This window comes from Neomonachus schauinslandi, chromosome 6 (assembly GCF_002201575.2).
Source record: "Neomonachus schauinslandi chromosome 6, ASM220157v2, whole genome shotgun sequence".
Classification (NCBI taxonomy): Eukaryota; Metazoa; Chordata; class Mammalia; order Carnivora; family Phocidae; genus Neomonachus; species Neomonachus schauinslandi.
Window position 1 is genome coordinate 141,303,600 of NC_058408.1, and position 22,118 is coordinate 141,325,717.

The window sequence follows — 22,118 nt, forward strand, 5'->3', positions numbered from 1 at the left end:
CTTTCCCTGGGGCCCAAATTGGACACCAGTGTATTTGCCATAAAGACAGAACTGGTGTCAACGTGGTTTCGATCAGGACTTTATAACTTTGCATTAAACAATCAAATACACACTTTCAGGGAGATTAAAGGCTCCCCCAAATACTTTTGCACACACAACACATATATAATAAATATTTGTATATTATACATCCAGAACTGTATACAGTATATGATATATAATGTATAGTTAATTAACATATTATATGTTAATAAGTAATATAATAATGTAATACAGGAACTAGATGTTAAATATATGTCAAACAGCATATAATATGATGAAACCATATAATACACGTTATATGTTAAATAATATATAATATATAATCCTTAATTATATATTGTATATAACAAATAATACAAATAATGTATAATACAAACGGACCATACATAATATATTATAGGTCATATATATTAAACAGCATCTCCTCCTCTGAAATATCCAAGGAGCCAAGGGGACGGGTACCACGGAGCCCCAGGGAGCCTGAGGAGGAGGCAGGCGCACAATGGTCCTCAGATGCTGGTGGCACCACCTCAGTCCTCACTCCATCCCAGCTCCCCACCAGCCCACGTGTCTTGGGGTGGACATAAATATTCCAAATGACTAGCTCCTCACTGGAGTAATGGAGTTAACAGATTATCTCTTACAGAGGTCAGTCTCCAATGAGGGGGGTGGGGGAGACACAAATTTCGTAAATGAGACCCTAGGGCATCCTTCTCCACGGTCACGGCAAGCCCTGAGCATTTGGCGTTTGGTTACCCCCCTCCCCCCAGTGTAAACCTAAGTGTTCTGTCTCAGACATATAAGACAACTTAAAGTGCTATTTTCCAATGTGGGCATTTAGAGGCAATTTGGAAATTGAAACGAATCTTTATATGCAAGACTTGACGTTTCAGAGGCGCTTTAAAGCTGCGGTTAGAAAGGCAGTTACGAAACCCGTGGATGGGCTGCAAGGAGACGATTCAAAGCAAAGCGAAATGCACAGTTAGAAATTTGATATTAACCGCGCACTTCCAAGTAATGCAGCTTAATGATAATTGCTGCAAGTGTTTACTCTTCTCATGCTGAAGAAATAGGAGAAACGTTTTGACAGAGAAGTTACCCTGAAGAGTTTCATCTTTTAAAAGGGGAAAATACCCCAGAGGCCGACGTTGGCTTCCTGGCAAGCTAAAACAGTGTGTGGGGGATTCAGTTTGTCTCCAGTTACCTAGAAGCGGGACCTCAAAATCAATCGTCTGGAAGACGGGAGTGTGTGTTAAGCGAGGGCTGTTTTCGATGGGAACGCGCAGTGCCCCTCCTCGAGCGGGCTCGGGACCCGGAGACCCTCTCCCGAAGCGCGGTTCCCCGGCCGGAGGCCCGGGCGCACGCCGCCCAGAGCGCCCGGCTGCCGGGGCCGTCCGCCGCCCCGGGGCGCGCCGCCGCGCGAGCCGCTTCTGTTTGCAGTGCCTTTAACTTTCCGTTTCTGGTTCTCTTCCCTTCGAGCGCCCTGCCGCGGAGTGTTAGACAAGCTCTGTCGTCTGTGGGCTCTCACCTCAGAGTCAATATTATCTCAGATGGGCACAATAGACTGGAATGAAAAGCTAATATTGAACCAATGAGGTCCCTGCCCGCGCCGCCGCGATGCCACCCTTTGTTGCGCTGCTCCCGGCGAGCCGCGGGCGGCCGGCTAAGCGGAGGGCGGCTGCGGTCGGGCTTCTCCTGGTCCCCGCCGGGGTGGGGGAGAAGGGCGGACCCGGCGCGGAGGCCTCGGAGGCCCGACCCGGAGGTCCCCTCGGGCCCCGCTCGGCCCCTCCGCCAGCCGCGCGGAAGCTGGGCGCATGGCGTGTCCCCGCGCCCAGACACGGAGGGGGACTCAAATAGGGGAGCGGGGCCTGGTCCGTCCGACCCCCGGACTCTAGGAGCCCCGGAATGTGAGTGTGGTGGGCAGGGGTGCAGCTGCGGGGCCCCCACTGGAGGGACCCCGCCCCCCCCGCCCCGCTAGCCCTGGGGGCAGCCTGGCCGCTGCCGGTAAATAAAGGCCGCCAGGACCCAGGCTTGGGCGGGTGAGGTCTCGTCAGGCCGAAGTGGGGCGGGGGGGGGGGCGGGAAGACCCTCTCTGTGCGCCTCTTCGGAAGCTCCCTGTCCCTGGGCACACTTCTGTCTCCCAGCTAGGTCCGCGCAGGCTGGCCTAGGTAGCCGCGGAGGCAGAGGTAGCTGGACGCGGGGCCTTCGGGCCGCCCTGCTGCCTGGGAGGGGAGCTCGCGCCGCTCCGCTTTTCCCGTCCGCAAGCGCGGCCCCGCGGGTTCAGGGTCGCTCTGAGTCGCCCACGAGAGCAACGCCAGGGTGCGGGGCCACCGAGTCTCGGCCGCGGCCTCCGAGCGCCCGGGCCACCGGGCGTTGCCCTGTCGGCTCTTCAGCTCCCTGGCTGCAGTGAGGCCGCTGACGGCCCGCTTGTGCTTGAATCCGCAGGAGGGGACCAGGGAAGGAGAAAAGGGGCGCGGGGCGAGGCCTGTGGACGGAAAAGGTGGCCTGGAGGACAACGGTGGGGAAGTGGCTTCCAGGCAAGCGCCGGAGTTCCACTACGTGGGGCCGCCTGGACGAACCTCGCTGCTAGCGACGGTTTGGGCGCCCCCGTCCGCCTGCGGGGGGCTCTTCCCTTTCTTTTCTCATTGGCTTGAATGTAGGTATCTGGCAATACTGGCGGGGGGCGGGGCGGTCCCAGGGCCCCTCGTGGAATGCCCACGGCACGCACGGCCAGGAAGTGAGTGCTTTGTGTCTCCTCTTGGAGCCTCAGTTTTCTTATCTGGAAAATGGGTATTATGACTCCTTCCACATCAGATTCTGAAGTTCACTGGGATCAGGAGTGTGAGCAAACGGGCTTTTAAATGCTACAATTTCTTCTAAACCTTCCAGGCACCCTCTCCAGGTTTCAAGGAGAGCTGCAGGCTCCAAGAGAAAGTCTCCTGTTTCTTTCTTTCTTCAAATGGCCAGGATCCCTTTCTAAGCCCTAGCCTGGCCCCCAGAGTCAAAAAAGAAAGAAAAAAAAAGGGAAAGGTACTGAAAGAAGAAACAGTTCCGTTCCTGAAAGAGGAGCTGGTGGGGCACCAGTGTTTCAGAAGCCATCCCCAGGTTTGATGGCTCATTAGTGCTGACAATCCCAAGGAGTTTCCTAAAAGGACTGAACCCCAATTTACAAGGTCAGTCACAGGTGACAAGAGAGGAGTCTCAAACGGAAAGATGCCAAAGAAGGCGGTAGAGGAGTCAGAAGGTGTGTCCCCCACCTTCCATGATGCCCCTGTGGTCTGCTAGACATCTTGCCCAGCCTCCCAGAGCACCTGGCAACAGTCACTGCCCTTGTGGCCCAGTGGAGCTGTAGTTTTAGTGTGGGTGGCGGGGAGGGTGACCACACTTCCTACACTTGGGAGGGGCGAGTGCAGGAGAGACAGAACTATCTCTGCCCCTGCGGAGCGGTCGCCCGAGCAAGACCAGTGGTTCCTAATTCCTGCTTGACTGTCTGTGTCCATCAGTCTGTCCCTCACTCATCTTTGCTTGGCCTTAGACTCACTTGAAGGCAGCTGAGGGAGAAGGAAACGGGCACCTGCTTTGATTCCGTTTCTTTGACTTTAGTAGTGAATCCAGACAGCCTGTGTGTTGAGGGATTGATGCGTTTCAGCGTGATGAAGGAGGTAAAACTCTAGGGTCAGGTCCTGCGTGTAGCTCCAACGGGTCAGTGCCGAGTTCCTGGGTCTGAAATGTTAGGTCTAAGATTGTCTAGATCTCCGGAGCCCCAGGAGTTCACAAGCTTCTGCTAACATCCAGAGAAGGACAGCACCAGTTACCTGCAGTCGCCTGGGACAGCAAAGGCCCAGACCAGCGTCCAGACACTCCTGGGACCGCTTGGCCCCCAAGTGGACGCTTTGAACAGTTACCTGGAGGATGCCGCCTGGATTTCCAGCGAACCCCGCGAGGATTCCACGACCTCACCTCATGGGAGAGGCTAGCCTGCCCCGAGGCAGATGGGGTCCGCGCGCTCCAGGAGGAAGGGGACCCCGGTCACCCGGCATGTCCGCCGTGGCCGCCCAATCCGTCTGGTGACCAATCGCTACCTCGGCAATAACCACCAGGACCCCTGTCTCGAGCTATCACTGGCCGCCCACGAGGGGGCGCGAAGCTGGGAGAGCCGCGCCCGGTGACCCCAGCTCCCTGACTCCACGCCAGGTGGGGCCAGCGCTGGGTTACAGGGGTCCATTCTTTGAACCACCGTGGTTGGGCAGCGGGATCTGGGACCTCAGGCATGGATGTGTGGGTCCATTTGCGCGGTAGTTGGCCATCGGCCTGGCACAGGTGATCATGGCCGCCTCGTCATTTTTAGAGCTGAAATCCTTCCCCCTTCCTTGCACTCTTCGGAAAGAAGCCCGACTCCTACTGGAGCTGGGATTCGAAGAGCTGGAGCTGATGGAGGGAGGAGGGACGCATTTCCATGTCGTCCTCTGTACTCAGTAGTCAGTGAGCCTCCATAGACTTCCTCTGCCGGCCCAGACTGCGGTGGCCGCAGGAGCTTGGCAGTGGGGCGCCACCCCAGCACTCCCCTGCGCACGGGGCTCAGGGGCTCCGCGGCTATGCCGCCCGCTCCGGCCCTCGCCACTAGGCGCCGCTGCGCGCACGCGGATCCCGGCCCAGGCAGCAGCCTCCAGGGAGGACGCCAGGAACGGATTTTGCTCTCATAACAATTTTTTAAAAGAACATGTTTTAAAGGTATGAATTCTTTTCGTTTTCCCACCCTCTCTCTGCGCGTTCGGAGAGGCCTGGTGACTGGGAATCACAGTGGGTTGGAGGAATTCTTAACCGAGCCCTGAGGCCTCTCCCTCCCGACACCTTTCCTCGCGTTGGCACTGGGCTTGGGAAAGGGCTCACCCTTCGCGGACGTCCACGCTTCCCATGCTTCCAGTGCGGACTCACGGAACCAGTGCGGACTCACGGAACCGGTTCCGACTCACTGGGAGGGTCCTGGATGTGGCGGAGTGCACCAGGTGGGCTGGACCACACCAGGCGGTGGCCTGACAATAATATTTGTTGAATGGGGACTATGCCAAACATTAGCTCACTTAACTCCTCTCAACAACTGTTAAGATTTTGATATTTCCTTTCACGGATAAGAAAACTGAGACTCAAGAAGGTGGTGGCAAAGGCAGTGACCCCAGGTAGCACCTGGGCATCTATCCCGAATTGCAGGAGGCGATGAATGCACTCCAGGCAGGAAGCTCAAAGCAGATAATTATGAGAGATCCCCCCAAATTTCTGTCCTTTGATGCCTTCCACTAGCCAGGAATCCAGGCTTCTCTCACCCCAGGACCTGCCCAGGGAAGTCCCAGGCCTTTGGGGGGGGAGTATGGAGAAACTAGTGGCAGGAACGTGAGACCAGCAATAGCTTATGTTTGCACAACTATGTTGGTTCAGTCTTGAAGCCCAGCAAGGAGCCCTGGAGGTGGGCGGGTAATAATAGCAACATCAGGGACAGGAGCTAACTTTTATTACAGTTCATTATGTGCTAATCACAGTCCAAGCACTTTGCTTGGCCTATCTACTTAAATAACCCCAAGGGCCAAGATACTATTATTTATCTCCAGTTCACAGAAAAGAAAGGCACCGAGAGGTCAGGCAATTTGCTCAAGGTCACCCACAACTGACTGGTGTTTTTGGGTGGGGCAGGTTCATTACTGTATAACATACAGTGAAATTCACCCTTTGTAGTGTACAGTTCTATGAGTTTGGAAAAACGCTCATAGAGGTGTAATTACCACCATAATCAAGAAGTAGAAGGGTTCTATCACTCCTCAAAACAGGCCTGACTTCTACCCTCCACTGCCTCGCGGGCAGTATGGACCAGATTTTTATAGATGACAAGATGGAAGTGGGGAGATGTTGTGGTGTTTGCCTAAGATCGCTCAGCCAGTAAATGACAGATCCCAGATTCAAACCTTCACCTTGGGTCGGCTAGTCCAGCTGTCTGTTTAATGTAGATTCCTGCTTCTACAGAACCCAACTTGAGGTAGTTTGGGGTGGGAAAGAGAGCCCTTTGCCCTAAGATGGAGCCTCAGAAATCCCCACTGCACGCTCCAGTACTTAACCAAAAACCCATCCTTTTAGGGCAGCTAGGAAACAAAGAAGGGCCGGATTCTGCAAAGGCCTAAGCCACGAATCAAGTGAGGGGCAGCCTCGAGGTGCAAGGAGCAAGGGTCAAGTTGGCCCAGGGTCCGAGTCCAGACCAGAGTGCCCAGTGCCCTGGTGAGCCTCACCCACCAGTCTGGTTAATGAGTTACTGTCTTAGTTAATTCTCCCGCACGTCAGGGGCGGCAGTTCGAACCTTCCCAAGTTCCTCAGGTCCCGGATTGCATGAATTAGCATCGATTATCTGGCTTCCAGGGCTTCTGCGTGGCCCAAACCCCTTTCTCCCTCGCGTGGGCCGGAGCGAGACTTGGGGCTGGCAGAACTTGGGGCAGAGGAAACGGACCCTGCTGCTCCCTCACCCTTGCCCACCTGCCAGCCACAAGAGACCCCGGGGCAAACCTCCGGGCACTTTGCAAGAGCTGGGTGGCCTGCAGCCAGCCGATATTGCAGGAAGGGAGACAAGGATCCCAGCAATCTGGGCCCTTTCCCCGGGCCAAATGTTCCTGCCTCTGGCAGGAAGAGGAGGGGATCTGGGCTCCAGACTGTGGCTCACTCCCTTGAGCACTCCAGACACTCCTAGCCAAAGGTAGGAAAGGGTTTAAGGGAGTACCAACAACACTTTAGCGCCCAGTCTCTGACTTTTAAAAAAGGTTGAACGCCCTTACATTTTAGACACCATGGCATACCTCACTCCACCTCCCAGACACTAACTGGATCCCCTTTGCCCTCAAGGTCATCTCCTCTCACGCCCCCAGCCAAGATCACTAATACTGGGAAATAAATGGTCATTCTCCACGCTGCAGCCAGGGCAGGGCTTCTAGTACCCCTAGTTTTGACCCTCCATCCTTCCTGAAGAGCCTTCCAAGGAGAAGGAGGACCTCGCCCTCTGGTTCCAGGATCCATGATCTAAGCCCACCTAAATCGGGTGTTTCTTTCTGGCTTTGGAAATGGAGGTCTGACCTCTACCTCCACCCCAGGCTTGCTGGCCAGCAACAGCCAAACACCTTTCAGGGTGGCTTCAGGTTCCCTGCTGGCCTGGGCACGGTGGGGCTTGTGTCCCTACAGCTTAATGGAGGGAGGGATTTCTGAACTGGAGACAGTATCTCTGGAGGTCGGTGGTTCAGGCCACAGGGAAGTACATCTCCAAATGCACCCCACCACGAGGCTGGACTGAACACCCTGCATCCTTGGGCCTGGGGAAAAGGATGGGTGTGGGGGGGGGAGGGACAATGCTGCAAAGCAAGACCACAAGAACCTGGGAAGGGTGAAAACCCAGCCACCACCCCAGCCCAGAGCTGGCGTCAGAGGTCTGAAGCTTGAGACAGGGTCAGGTTTCTCCGGGCATGAGGGCAAAGCCAAGGCCCACACCTGTCTTGTGTGTGAGTGTGTATATGTGTGCATGCTCTGGGAAAGTTGGGGGGGTGCGCGGCACATGTGATCTCTGTTAGCTAAGATCAGGTGCTCAGACAACCCCAGAAAACACACTTCAAACTCTCTTGCCTGCGGGGTTTTCCTAAGGGTTTCCCCTCCCCACCCCAAAACAAATTATGCCTGGAATAAAGAAGTCGAGAAATTGACCTAAACAGAAAAATACAGCGGATGAAACCAGAGAGGGTCAGGGGAGACCTCCAGGGCAGGGAGGTAGGTAGTTGAGCAAGCAGGGGACTATGTCCAAAGACCCAGGCCCTCCCCTGATGAAGCTGGTGGTGGAAGCAATCTGGCTCTCAGGACTTTGCTCTTCTCCCCCGCTCCCAGTCGACTTTTCTCGGGTCTCACGGCAACCTAGTCACCAAACACAGGCATTTCTTCCTCCTTTAGAGAAATGGCATGGACCTCTAAGTAATAGATTTAAAGGATGCCAGATTTTTTTTCTCATTAATTGTAAACGTGCAAAATACCTGCTGGTACTTCACTTTAGAAGAATGCAATTGGCAAGAAGAAAAAAAAGGAAAAAGAAGCGGCTGATGAATAGATAATAGATCTTTAACCACCAATAAACAGAGAGCAGCGCCAGCAGCCTGGGGGATGTGATCATAATTATGCCGCTGCGTGAGCCAATGGGGACGAGGGAACTCGGCCCTAAAATCATCCCAAAACCAAAGGCGAGCTCGAAAATGCGGACACGGCCTGGGACCGGAGACGCGATCCGCCGCGGTAGTTGCAAGCCCCGCACAGCAACCCGCCCCTGGCACGACAGATGGCGGAATAATAGTAGAAATAATAATAATAAAACAACAACAGCAGCAGCAATAGTAATGATGACAAAACTAACGCAAGTCATAACGACAGCGTAACGATAATAGTAACACCAAGTCCGCCTTTCCCCTGACCTTGGACCCCCTGGTCCCAGATACCACCCTTAGGAACGGTTTGGGGGAAGGAGGTGAGCACCCTCCCAGAGAGAAAAAGCCGGGAGCCTGTGGGGCTGGAGGGAAGCCCGTCGCCCGGGCAGGGTCTTGACTCGTGTCTCAACTTGCAAACGAACAAACCGGGTCAAGAATCGCGAACGCAGCGACCCTGGGACCTCGACGCTACGCGTGGTTGGAGGACTCCCCCCAACCCCCAGCCCAGGCTACATCCTCACCTGGGAAACAGCCGGGAGTTCTGCTGGGGGTGGGGACTGATGTAACCGAACCGCTCGGTTAGCCCTCGCCAGGAATCCACCTCTGCCTGCTTACCCTCGCGGTGCTCCGGGCGGCGATCCCAGCTTCGCGGACGCGGGGCCACGGGGGCCAGCAGCGGCCGAGAGCTAGGCGCGAGGGAATCTGCGGGTCCGTCCGTCCGTCTGTCCCACCAGCTCGGGATCCAGGGGGCCGCATCCGAGGCGGCGCGGGCCGGGGACTCTGCAGGGACCAGGGTGCCCCGGGAGGGAGTGGTGGTGGTGAAGGAGGAGGCGGTGGCAGAGGGGGAGGAGGTGGGGAAAGAGGAGGAGGAAGAGGAGGAGGAGGAGGAGAAGAAGGAGGAAGAGGAGGAGGAGGAGGAGGAGAAGGAGGAGAGGAGGCCGAAGGAAGAGGAGGGAGCCGAAAGAGGAGGAGGAGAAGCCGCAGCGGGCGCCGCGGGAGCGAGTGAGCTAGGAGCGCGGGGCGAAGGCGCGGCGAGGTCGGCGGCCTGGCGGGCCCAGGAGGCTCCGCCGAGGCAGCGGCGCCGACTCCGTTCCACACTCGGCCGGGATCCAGGCCTCCGGGTTCCCGGGCGCTCGCCTCCCTCTGACGCACTTTAAAGAGTCTCCCCCCTTCCACCTCAGGGCGAGTAATAGCGACCAATCATCAAGCCATTTACCAGGCTTCGGAGGAAGCTGTTTATGTGATCCCCGCACTAATTAGGCTCATGAACTAACAAATCGTTTGCACAACTTGTGAAGAAGCGAACACTTCCATGGATTGTCCTTGGACTTAGGGCGCCCTGCCCGCCTTTTGCAGAGGAGAGAAAACTTTTTTTTGCCTCCCCCGAGAAACTTTCCCCCCCTCCTCCCTGCCTCCAACTCCGATCCCCCCCCAAAAAAAAAAAAAAAAAAAAGAGAGAGAGAGAGAGAGAGAGAGAAAATTACCCCAATCCACGCCTGCAAATTCTTCTGGAAGGATTTTTCCCCCTCTCTCCAGGTTGGGCGCGTTTGGTGCAAGATTCTCGGGATCCTCGGCGTTGCCTCTCCCTCCCCCCTCCCCCCTCCTTTCCTTTTCCTTTCCTTTCTTTCTTCCTTTCCTCCCCCCACCCCCACCCCAAACAAACAAGTCCCCAATTCTTGTCTGTCCTCGCCTCGGGCAGCGGGCGGCGGAGGCAGCGTGCCGCGGTCGCCGGGAGCCGGGAGCCTCGGGCGCCCGCTCCTCGGCGCAGCATGTTCCAGCCGGCGCCCAAGCGCTGCTTCACCATCGAGTCGCTGGTGGCCAAGGACAGTCCCCTGCCCGCCTCGCGCTCTGAGGACCCCATCCGTCCCGCGGCGCTCAGCTACGCCAACTCCAGCCCCATAAACCCGTTCCTCAACGGCTTCCACTCGGCCGCCGCCGCCGCCGCCGCCGGCAGGGGCGTCTACTCCAACCCGGACTTGGTGTTCGCCGAGGCGGTCTCGCACCCGCCCAACCCCGCGGTGCCCGTGCACCCGGTGCCGCCGCCGCACGCCCTGGCCGCCCACCCCCTGCCCTCCTCGCACTCGCCACACCCCCTCTTCGCCTCGCAGCAGCGGGACCCGTCCACCTTCTACCCCTGGCTCATCCACCGCTACCGATATTTGGGCCACCGCTTCCAAGGTACGTGCCACGTCGCGGGGCTGCAGCGCGCAGCGTCCTGCACTGCCCTCGGCCTGCGCCGGGTGGGCGCTTGGCAAGGCCTGGGAGGAGGTTCCTCCAGCTCGCGGGCCCGCGCGCCCTGTTCGGAAACTGGGCGGCAAGGGGCCGGGCATGGCGCTGGTCCCCAGTCTTCGAAGCTGCGGCCGCTTTGGGGGCTGGCCTGGGGCCGCTGGACCCCTTAGAGGGGGGCGCAAACGGAGAAGTTGTCCCCGAGTGCTCTCGGGTGGAGACGGGCTGGGACAGCCTTCTCTGAGCGCCGGCCGGGCAGGAGTCCCGGAGCCCGCGGGGTACCGAGGCTCTCCGTCTCCGCCGCGGTGCCCTTGCTGTCCTAGCTCCGAGGGGCACGGCCACGGCCCGCCCGCCTGGTTCGCCTTCGCCTGCGTAAGACCCTGTTCGCCAACCACTCCTTGTTCCTCCAAGCCTAGTCCCGCGACTTCTCAGTTCCCGACCCTCTTCGGGCGGCGAGGAGACCTTCGCGCCCCCAGAGCGAAGCCTAAGGGTTTGTTTTTCCTTTTTTTGGAAGCCTGGGGAGGAGCCCGGAACCCTCGCGGGTAGTAATCTCCCAGGCTCGGCACTCTCGCCAAGACCTGCTCAAATGGGGGGCAGAGCGTCCTGGGCGGGAAGGCAGGTCCGGTCTGGTTTTTGTTTTTGTTTTAAAAGAAATGAACCGTATCAGGAGACGGGCTGGACGAAAAGATCTGTTTAAGTGTTTACACTTCTTGCTATTTTTTTTATTTGCTTTTTTTCTCTGGGTGAGGGTAGGAGGAAAGTTAAAACTCTAGTAAAGGGGACGAGTAATTAGTTTAGTGGTCGGAGCTGGGGGGAAAAGACCTGCCTCCCGCGACAGCCGATCAATACTCCACGGCTTGTCCATTCATTAACCCTTTGCGTTCCTGCCAGAGCCTAGAATCCGGTAGATGCCACCGCCACCCCCAATTACAAACAAAACAAAACAAAAACAACCTTTCATCCTAATTCCGGGACCGGATTTGCCTCCATTCTCGCCTAAACTGTCGGTTTGTTTTTCTTTGGGTTTTTAGTGAATCGATTTCCCACCCTCCTGAGTGAACCCGAAACTACTCTGGCTTTGCTCACAAAGTTTATGGGTCCTTTCCTCATTCTCTGCCAGCTACGCTCTTGGTGCCCCCACCAGGCCCGAAGTAGCCGGGATCTTCTGGGACCGCGGACAGTCCCATAGGGCGTCCGCAACTCGGCAGCCCCTGGGTTTCGATCCCTTCGCTGGCATCTTCTAGTTCTCTGGAGCGGGGCAGTGCTGAAGCCGGGTCCTCGGGAGGCAGTGGCTGCGGAAACCCGGCGCACCGGCCGGCGAAATTTCGGTCCCGGCCGGGCCGCAACCCCACGCCCGGCCTCTGCACTTTCCCGGAGGGGTAGAGACTTAAATAATTCAAAATTAAGTTCCCGAGAAAACTCTGGATCGCGGCCCGCCGCCTCTCTACCCCGGGGGTTAAAGTTACGCGAGGCTAGAAAAAAGAGAAAGTTTCTCTGGGTCTTGGGCGCCAATCCCGGGGCCTGGCTCTGCTGCCCCTCCTCTGCCCCGAGCGCCCGGGCGCGGAGGTGGTGAGGCCCGTGGCGCCAGGGTGGCTGCGAAGCCCGCCGGGGTCAGGAGCCTGGGGACTTGCCCCGCCCGGGCAGCGGCTGGATGGGGACCGCACAGGTACGGGCTCGGTGTTCCGGGGCGGGCGGCTGGGCCAGCGTCCTCTTCGCGCACGTCCGGAGTGCCCCGGGTCCCCACGGGCCGAGCCGCCCCGGCCGCGCAAAGGCCATGAGCGCTGTGCCCCGCCAGCCCGGCTCGGGAGAAGCGCGCGGCCCCCGGCGGGCCAGGACGGTCCCCTCTAACGGGACTTCTGCTGTATCTCCGGCAGGGAACGACACAAGCCCGGAGAGCTTCCTTTTGCACAACGCGCTGGCCCGAAAGCCGAAGCGGATCCGAACCGCCTTTTCCCCGTCCCAGCTTCTGAGGCTGGAACACGCCTTCGAGAAGAACCACTACGTGGTGGGCGCCGAGAGGAAGCAGCTGGCGCACAGCCTCAGCCTCACAGAAACTCAGGTGAGCGAGGGGTGCACCCGGCGACCCCATCCCACATCTCTGGCCCCACGCAGCTAGCACACAAGTGTGGAGCTCCGAGAGGGCCTTTGGCAAGGAGCCCGGGAGCTGGTTCCACGCTTGGGTTCAGAACGTTTAAGTTTGGAGGTGCCTGGCTTCCTTGGGCTCCAGCAAGGGACTCTAAGCCGACCCACCCCAGGCTCTGCAGAGACCGGCTGAGTAGCTCCCTCCTGTCCAGCTGGGCATGACTTACAGTTCTTGGTTAAGACACCTGTGCACTTTTGCTGAGACTTTCGTTTAGAGTCTGGGGACGGGGCTGGGCTCCGATAGAAGGAGAGCCCAGAAGGGTGAGGGGTGAGGGTGGGGGGTGCATGAGGCTTGAATCCGGAGATGTCTGGGAATAGGTTAAATGCGAGTTCTGTGCCACTGCAGACCCAAGGTTCACACTGGTGGCTCCAGTTACTCCCCTTGAGGGGATCGGAGAATCAGAAGGCAGAGAGAGGCCAGACATCCTAGGTGCATCCCTAAATCAGCGAAAGAGAGCTGGAAGGCTGCAGAGAAGGGCTGCCTTGGGGGACAGACCCTGGCGGCACAACAGGGCCCGGAGGCGGGCCTGGCTCTGGCCTGCTGGGGTCGGGGAGGAGGCTTAGGGCTACAGTAGGAGCTACTGTACGTGGAGCTGCAGGGCAGGGTCAAAGTTCCTGGCAAACAGTAACGTTTTGGGGCAGATTAAGTTGTAACACTTTTTCTGAGAGGCGCAAAGAGGTCGAGGCTTTTGTTTTTAAAACGTCCCCCTGGACAAAACCGAGGAGTGCCTCGTGGGTTGGTGCGGGGCCCGGCACAAGGCGCGGCCCGGCTGATTTCTCCTGGATAGCCGAGGCCGCGGTGGTCTTTGTCCGCCTCGCTGCCCACGCTGCCTGGAGTCTTTGTGTGCGTGTCAAGCCCGGAGCGCACCGACGCGCGCCTTGGGCGAGCGCCGGGGAGAAATGAACCGTCCTCCCCCTCAATTAGCAAACTCAAAGCAAATTAAACTCAGCCTTGTTCCAGCTCGGCTTTTTCATGGGGCGCTTTGGGGGACTGGGGCATTGGGGAGAGCAAGCCGGGACCTGGGCCGGCCTTCTAAAAGGAGGGAGTGGGGCGGGCTTCAGGGGCCTGGGCTTCAGCTTTCGGGAAGGGACAGGCCTGGGGGCAGGAGAGGTGCTGTCACCAGCATTTCCCTCACTGTACTTTACTGCTGGGAAGCTGGGACAATGTTGGTGTCTCGTCTGGTGGCTGAATGGGGACCCACTGCCCAGCTCCCCCAGAGGGTGATGGGGATGGCAGCCCAGCCCCACATCGTTGCTCCCTGGACCTCTAGCAGCTGCTCTGGGGAGCTGAGGCCTCCAGCCCTGCTCTGATGGGAGGTGATGTGAGCAGGGTGTGAGCTTGGGCCTGGTGGGTCCTGGGGCTGGTCCGGAGGAGGGAAGGGAGGGAGCTCCATCTCCTCTTCTCTTTCTTAGTTTCTATCTCACTTCCTCTTTATCCCAAGGTCTTTCAGAAGCTTTCACTTTTGAGCTTCTTTCCTAGCTGGAAAGGTACAGCTGGGCTGGTCCCCAGGCCTCTGCATCCCACCATCCCCCAGGCTTCCTCCAGTACTCCCCTGCCCCCCTACTCGTGCTCACCTGCAAGAGTCCTGGGCAAGGAAGAGGAAGCTCAGGCAAATCCTGACTGCCTACCCAGGGCCGAGGCCTTGCAGAGGAGGTGCTATATTTAGGCAATGCTGCGGAAACAGACAAAATAGAAAGCACATTGGGCCTTGCACAGGAAAGCTGCTGCAGCCGGCCGGGAATAAGGTCTTCCCTGCACTGGCTGGGTAGAGGGAGTCAGGGACTTGTCTCTTTTTATTTTCCTTTACTTATTATTGTTGTAGGGGTTTCCCAGGGTTTGTAAGGCTTTTGCTCTCAGCAGGAGGTGGGTGTCCCCTTCAGAGCCAGGCGAGAGAGCAGGGACACTGTGCCCTCTGGGCCACCTGGCCTGGGGCAAGCGCCCCGCCAGGGCCCAGGCGGGTAGGGAGCCAGGCTTCCTAGCTGATAGCACTAGGAGCTCGGCTCCCAGAAGGGAGGCCTTGGGGAGGCCCGCCCTTTGGATGCACAGCTTGGGGACTGGGCTCTCGCAGGCGCCACAAGGAGGAGGAAGCGGTAGGAGGGCGCTGTGGAGGAACTAATGCGCCCCATCTGCCTCTCGTCCACAGGTAAAAGTATGGTTTCAGAACCGAAGGACGAAGTTCAAAAGACAGAAGCTGGAGGAAGAAGGCTCAGATTCGCAACAAAAGAAAAAAGGGACGCACCATATTAACCGGTGGAGAATCGCCACCAAGCAGGCGAGTCCCGAGGAAATAGACGTGACCTCAGATGATTAAAAACACAAACCGAACCCCACAGAAACGGACACCACGGAGCAAAACAGAGACAGGGAGAGGAGGGATAGAAGAAAAAGAAGAAAAAGAAGAAGAAGAAGAAAACAACCTACAAAACAAAAACAAACCGCACACACACATTCACCGAGAAGAGGAAGAGGGAGTCAGAGAGAGCTTCGGCGCGTCGCAGACTTTGGGCAGCGAGGGCGCAGGGTCCTGATCCCAGGCTGTGTGGAGATGGCAGAGCACGCAGGCTTCTTGATCAACATGCAACCCTTGTCTAAAGAGGCAGCTGAGTGAGAGAGAGAGAGAGAGAGAGAGAAAGAGAGTGAGAGAGAAAGAGTGAGAGAGAGAGATCCAAATGTGGCACAGCCGAGGGCGCTCTGAACAAGGGAAGCTGTCAGTCAAACGCCAACCCAGCGAGACAAGATGATTGGCAGGTATTCCGTTTATCGCAGTCCTGATTTAAAAAAAATAATGATAATAATAATGATGGTAAAAGAAAACCCCAACCAGGCACAGGACTTTTTCTTTTGCACTTCGCAGAGTTCCCCCCCAGTCTTTAAAAATAATTAGTAATACTAGCAATCGAAATTCCATATCCAGCCCCATCCCACACCTGTTCAAAAACTTGAATTGCATGTAGCAGTTGTTGGGCGAATGGTGTCTAAAGACAGAAAATGAATTGTAATTTTCTTTTCCTTTTAAAGACAGGTTCTGTGTGCTTTTTATTTTGATTTTTTTTCGAGAAATGTGCAGTCTGTAAACACTTTTTGATACCTTCTGACGTCAAAGTGATTGTGAAAGGTAAATGAAGTAGGCTCAGCGATAGTGGTCCTCTTACAGAGAAATGGGGAGCAGGATGGGGGGCTGGGGGTGGCGGGGGAGGGTGCCCACAAGAGGAGTCAGGACTTGTGCTGGCAAAGAAAAACCCTAAATTAATTCTATTTCTTGAACATTCCCTTTCCTAACATCCCGAAGGCTTAAAACCAAGAAGTAAACTCCTTTTGGTGGTTGGAGAGATTGGCCAAATTCAACCATTCGCTGTAAAGGCCATTCCCAAACTTCAAATCTATCTGTTGCAAAATCTGAAGGACTGTAGTTAGCGGGGATGATGTTAAGTGTGGCCAAGAACATGGCGGCAAGTTTTCAAGCACTGAGTTTCTATTCCAAGATCATAGACTTACTAAAGAGAGTGACAAATGCTTCCTTAATGTCTTCTATACCAGAATGTAAATATTTTTGTGTTTTGTGTTAATTTGTTAGAATTCTAACACACTATATACTTCCAAGAAGTATGTCAATGTCAATATTTTGTCAATAAAGATTTATCAATATGCCCTCAGAGTAGTCGTTTTGAGAAATTGAAGTGAGTTGTTTTTTTTTTTTTTTAAAGTATCTATAATTTGAGTGTGGTCCTTCTCCAATGAGGCTCAAGAAACCCAGGCTCCTCACCCACAAAAGGGCCAGACTGATGGATTCTTGGGCATTTTAAAGAGAGATGAGGGTGAAAAAGGGAGAGGATTAGGAAAACTTAAGTCCTTCAGAAAAGGGATGGGAGAAAAGTTTTCCAACCAGACCTCGGCCCATTGCAAGCCTCTCTGAGGGAGTTTGAATTCCAGGTTAAAAAATGCGTACTTCTCTTAACTTCTAGTTGTTGTCGTTGTTGTTTTAATCCGGACATATAGTTAAGCGTAGAAGAATATTCCCCTAGGATTGGAGGAAACACTTAGCAGGATCAGAATCCTGGGACTTTTAAACTGTGCTTCTGACTTCAAACCCCGAAGTATAAGCTCCTCCCCCCCACTGTCTTTTCCTTCCTTCCCTTCCTTCCGTTCCTCCCTCCTTCCCTTCCTTCCGTTCCCTTCCTTCCTTCCCTTTCTCCTTCCTTCCTTTTCTCCTTCCTTCCTTCCTCCCTCTCTGTCGGGCCCCAATCTGCTGAAGGTGAAGAGGCAAGCCCAAGGGCCTCAGCAGCCTTATAAGGCAAGCATTCCGAGAAACCTTCAACTCTTAATTTTAACATTAAAGAGAAAGTTGTAACCAGTCTTGGAGGAAACTTAGCTTTTTTCACTCCTCCTTCCCCCTTCTGGGGGTACGAGGTTGTTTTTGCATGCTTCATTTGCTTCTTATCCTGATAGGCTGCATTAATCAGTTTTATTTCCATTGATAGAGAAACCTCGTCTGTTCTGTTCGAGCTACAAAGCGTCCTGCGAGCTTTTGTGAAAGTGCAAATCAGTTTAAGCAATTATCATACCAGGAATATGAAGGGGAAAGAGGAGGCCTTGCCCAGTGGTCTCCTTTAATCTCTTAATCCACGAATCCAGGGGGGCCGCCTGGACATAATTTAGGACAATCTCCCCACCCTTTACACTGTGATAAGGCCAAGTTACAATGCAGGGCAAAAATACAAGCTTTGTTAACACCCTGCCTTGAAAAGTTAAGATTAGACATTCCGTGCACGTGTGGGGACTATAGGGCACTATGGAAATTTTTCTTTCTTTTTTTTTTTTCCTCCCCTCCTCTCTTCTAAAGTAGAATTCATTCTTGGTTTCTCTCTCTCTCTCTCTCTCTCTCTCTCTTTTTTCTTTATCTCTGCCTGTCTCTCCTTTTTTTCTCCGTCTCGGTTCTTCTGGAGAACCCTGGCTGTCCACGGCACATTTTCACGCAGACTGCTCTGGGAAGGTGTGTGTGTTGTGGGGGACACTTGGCTGTAGGAGGATGCTGGGGTGAGGTGAGCTGCCTGGAGAGTTCCAGGCTTGCTTCTCAAAGGGACAGGTGCTACCCTGGGTATCCTGGAAACTCAAGTGGGCTTTCCAGCTGCTTTGACAAGGAGACCTCCCTGTCGGATGGCTGTCCCCAGTGCTTTGCAGTCACCGCGACACAATCTCTTCCCCTTTTCTTAAACAAGTTACCTTCTCCTTCCACTCATTTCCCCAAACCCAGAATGCCTCAAACACGGAGCACAGACATGTCAAAATTCCGACTGGCCTTTCCAGAAAAAAAAAAATTCCCATCTTAATAAAAGGCTTATTTCTGCAGAAACTATATACTTTTTTTAAGTACAAGAAAAGGTATAGGGTGACCAAGATTTTTTTTTTTTTTTTTTTTTTTTTGGTAAACGTCCTATGTAGTGTAACAGCAATAAAATCATCAGAGAATACTATTAGCTCTGAAAAAAAAAAAAAAAAACCTAAAAGCTTTATTACAAACCAAGCTTTGAAAATAGGGGGGATTAGGCGGCTGAAAGGGTCCCACAATGGTAAGAAGAAAAGGTTTCATGCTAATGAGGTTAATGCCCTTTGTATCTCAGGCCTCCACATCTTCATTACGCGCTATCTCCGGCTGCACCGAGCGGCTCAGAGAGCCGCAATCCACTCCAACGCCCCCCTTCCCGGCCCAAAGAAGGATTTGATAGCAGCTCTGTTCAAACTAGATAATTATATCTTTTCAAGTCGGAATTAAGATAAAGAAAGTGAAGCAGAGGCGGCTCGCCTTGATCCACTGCAAACAAATTTGGCGCACTTTCGAGTCCTTCCCCCGCCTCAAAAAGGCAGGACAGTCAGCTTATTAGCCGCTCGTTTGCTTTATTAATTCATCTATTTAAAGTGGCAGGATTAGAGCGTCTAATGTGGACGCGGGCTGCCGTGGTGTTGAGGAATATAAATATTTGCGAGATGCCATCCCACGATGACTATCTGGGCGCAGGGCGCGGGGCAGGGTGCGGGGCGCGTGTGCCTTGCGGCTGCGTGCCCTCCGCAGTGAGCGCATGAGAGACGGGAGCCCTTTGGGCAGGGGTACGTGGGAGCTGGGTGCCCCAGGTCTGTGTGCTACTGCGTGGTATACGGGTGCCAGGCCTGCGGGCTCTACGGGCATCGAGGGGCAGGTCCTGCGTTCTTCCCTGCACATGGCGGAACTGCACGCGCGTTGCCTTGTGTCCCGCCTGTTACCCCAAATGGGGATGTCGGTTACATTTGATCCGCATCCTGCTCCCTTGTTGATTGCTGGTGGGCCTTTCCCGTGTAGCCCCCTGAGCCAAGTGGATTTGGGGTGGGTTCTCCGTTGCGTTACCCTGAGAAAGTCAAGCGGAGTGTACGGTGCCCGTGTGCCCCTGCGAGGTTCTCCTGCCAGGTACACGCGGCCTCCGAGTGCGTTTCTCGCTTGGGGTCCTATTCCTCCGCAGCCAAGGGTCCGGTATGCAGGCGCGGGGTGGGCGGGGGTCGGAGTCGGGCTTTTCCGAGGCACCAGAAACTCCTGGGGTGGCAGAAGCCTTGGGACCTCCGGACGGTTCCCCCTTTCTGCCTTTCCTTCTGGGTGTGCGGTGCCCCCAGCTCCCTCTGACTCTGCTCCTAGAAGCCGAGCCGAGCCAGAGCGGGAGCGTTGGCGGCCACCCGGAACCTGCCGGGCCACTTTTGTGCTAGGGGCGGATTGTGGCAGGCAGACGGCCACGCCAAGTGGGCCTGGCAGAAACGGGGCTCGGGCCTGCGCGCGGCCCTGGAAACCTCGGCTCCTCCCCGTCCCCGCCTCAGAGTCGCAGGAAACAAAGTCTCCCGACGCGCTGGCCGACTGGGGAGGGACTCCGGCGGCTCGGCCCCGGCCGGCTCCGCGGTGGGGGCATCTGGGCTGGGCTGCCCGCCTGTGGGCAGTTTCAAGTCGGAATAAGCGGGTGGAAGTAGCTAGAGTGAGAGGCTAGGCTCGTGTGTTGGTGTAGGTGGAGTGCCTGGGTTAGGTCCCTGAAAGAGCTGTGTTCGCGTGGAGATGGAATTGTGTGTCTGAGCCAGGACTTAAGTCAGGATACGATGCGGAGGTGCTGAATGTGCTAATGGCGTGTTTGAGGCCGAAGAGGTCAGGGCTACCCCTGTGGGTTGTGTGAGTGAGTCAAGGTGTCCAGCTTGCCTTGGGCATCGAGATTATATCGAGGTAGGGCGACACCGTGCAGCGGCGAGGCTCTAGTGTCCACGGAGGTGGAGAAATGCACTTCGTGTTCGGAATGTGTGTGCCAGAGTCCGGTCGCAGAGGGTGCCTCTGGGAGTCCGGCTCTAGTTGTGGATCGCAGGCAGTGGGAAGGCCCTCAGCGTGTGTGTGAACCGCAGGAACATTTCTCTGTGTTTGGGTGGAGGTCCCCGTGGGCTGGCGTCCCTGCCGGGCACTGGGGGCAGCTTTTGTACCTCTCGGGATGTAGGCGTGTGTGTGTCCAGCCAGAAGCCGGGGTTCACGTATGGTTCCTACAGCGCACCACTCGCTCCGGAGTTTGGTAACAACAGCCGTTTTGGGGTAACTGCGCATTTTTCTAGGCCGGCCTTGATCATTCCCGCAGTCAGCCTTAGATTTACTTGGGTGCCGCCTCTGGGCAGCGGTGGGCCTGGCGGGAGAGGGAAAGGGGCCTGTGAGGTCGGGGTGCCGCGAGGCCGAGCTGCGGGGCCGCTGGTGTAGGCCCAGGGCTCGGCCGCCGGATTTACCTCCCCCAACCAAACCCGCAGCGAGGGGAAGTGGGAGTTTTGAGAACCCGCTGACCCCAGCCGTGACCCCGCTCGGGGAGGCGGCTTCTCCCGGCGCGACCCTGTACGCCAGGAAACCCGAGGCGGTGCCACGCTTGAAAGCGAAAGGTCCATTCATCAGCCGCGCCCCAGCGTCTAATTGGCCTTTTGTTCATTAGTGCCGATTGCCCAGCGGGAGTGGGAAGGGGGCTTGGGAGGGCCCCGGGGGCTGCAAGCAGGGGTGCTTGGCGCCTCGGGCCGGGGGTCCGGGTAGGGCATGGCGCGTCGCACTCCTCCGAGGGGGCGCCAGAGCGCGCCAAAGATCGCGCCCACGTGCAAGGATGCTCGGCGGGAGGCTGGTCTTCTAGCGTCCGGGCCGGATCCTCCGAGCGGCCGGAGACCCACCGCCCAGTCCTTGCCCTCACTTCCACCCGCAGACCCAGCCCACGTCTTTCCTCCTCACCCTCGGGATTTCAGACCGGCCTTCCTGCCTCTCAAGTTCCCAGCTCAGGCGCTGGCCTTGGGGCTGGGCTGGGCTCACGGCCCGCCTTTCTTCAGGCTTCTAGAGTTCTTTCGCCCTGGTCTTGCCGCCTACCCCAGAGCGACTCTGGGTTCCCCTCCCTGGACACCACCAACAACACAGTCCTGTCGGGCCAGTGCCCTACTTCTCTGGGTGGGAAATGGAGAGCAAATTTTGGCCGGGCAGGGAGGTAGGAGTTGCCCCACTCTTCTGGGATCAGATGGAGGAGGAAGCCCAAGCCTCCAGTGCTCCAAGTTCTAGCTCTTTCTCCAAATCACCTTACCTTCTTGCTCCCCATCTCCTACCCAGTGTCCACATCAAGTCTTAGACATCCCCCTCTCCACCCACACCTACTGCCCCTCCGCACACCGCGGGAGGAGTCGGAGAGAGAAAGCGCAGGGGTAAGGGCTCCTCCCAGCGTAAGCCCAGGGGTCCAGACGCACCTGAAGGGCCCGGGGGGAGCCTGGAGTGGGGATGGGTTAGCTCTTGGAAAAGGGTCCAGGGCCCCCAGCCCCATGTCTTCCCTCTCTTTCCCTGGAAAGACGGGGTTTCCTGGCAGTGGTCTGGCTGCCCGGTGTCTCCCGGCTCCCTGCCTCAGCCCGGTGCCAGGCCACCCCTGCCCCCAGCCCGTTTCAGGCCCTATATATAGCGCGGGTCTCCATAGCCCTCTGCTGGACCTGACGTCAGGAAGAACTTGATCTTGCCTGCTTTGCTCCTGCTTCTGAAACTGATCCTTGAAATGAGAGAACAGACTCTACACAATTCCCATGGCCTTGACATAAGGTACAGCGATAAATATACACCACTAATGAGCAATTACCATATAATCACCTTCCAATTAGCTCGCATAATGATGAATTAAACATTCTAGCAGGCGGGATTAGGTTTCTTACTTTGTATATTATTTACGAAGGCTATAGCTTCTGCAAAGAACCAAATATCAAATTAGATGGGGAATTTTCCTTGGGGGTAATTATGCATTCAGGCCAGCGGCTGTGTTCTGGTCACTTGTCAAATGAGGACTGCAAGGTACTGACCAGTTCGTTTGGGCATTTATTTCCCCCCTTTCCTCTTCTCTCTTTAGGTGCAATTGCCTTTCCTTTCCCTTTTACCACCCTGGCCCGCAGGGTGGGAGGATGGGGGCTTGGGGGGGGGGGGGGGCGGGGTTTGGGGAGGGACCTCGGTCTCGCAGGGAGGA

At 56.1% G+C, this 22,118-nt stretch overlaps 1 protein-coding gene across 2 annotated transcripts; it reads left to right on the forward strand.

Moving 5' to 3' along the window:
* Positions 1-10,018: 10,018 nt before the first annotated feature.
* EMX2 (empty spiracles homeobox 2) lies at positions 10,019-14,929 on the forward strand. 2 transcript variants are annotated; one of them, XM_021699987.1, is made up of 3 exons: positions 10,019-10,427; positions 12,350-12,534; positions 14,762-14,929. In XM_021699987.1, the coding sequence occupies exons 1-3, from the start codon at positions 10,019-10,021 to the stop codon at positions 14,927-14,929; spliced, it is 762 nt and encodes a 253-aa protein (XP_021555662.1). The 2 variants fall into 2 exon arrangements, with proteins under 2 accessions (XP_021555662.1, XP_021555663.1); XM_021699988.1 differs by lacking the exon at positions 12,350-12,534 and having other exon boundaries at positions 14,762-14,914.
* Positions 14,930-22,118: the final 7,189 nt, after the last annotated feature.

Coding starts and splice junctions, on each gene's coding strand:
- EMX2 (XM_021699987.1), top strand. CDS start 10,019: ATGTTCCAGCCGGCGCCCAAGCGCTGCTTCACCATCGAGTCGCTGGTG. Junction 10,428..12,349: donor TTTGGGCCACCGCTTCCAAG/GTACGTGCCACG, acceptor TATCTCCGGCAG/GGAACGACACAAGCCCGGAG. Junction 12,535..14,761: donor TCAGCCTCACAGAAACTCAG/GTGAGCGAGGGG, acceptor TCTCGTCCACAG/GTAAAAGTATGGTTTCAGAA.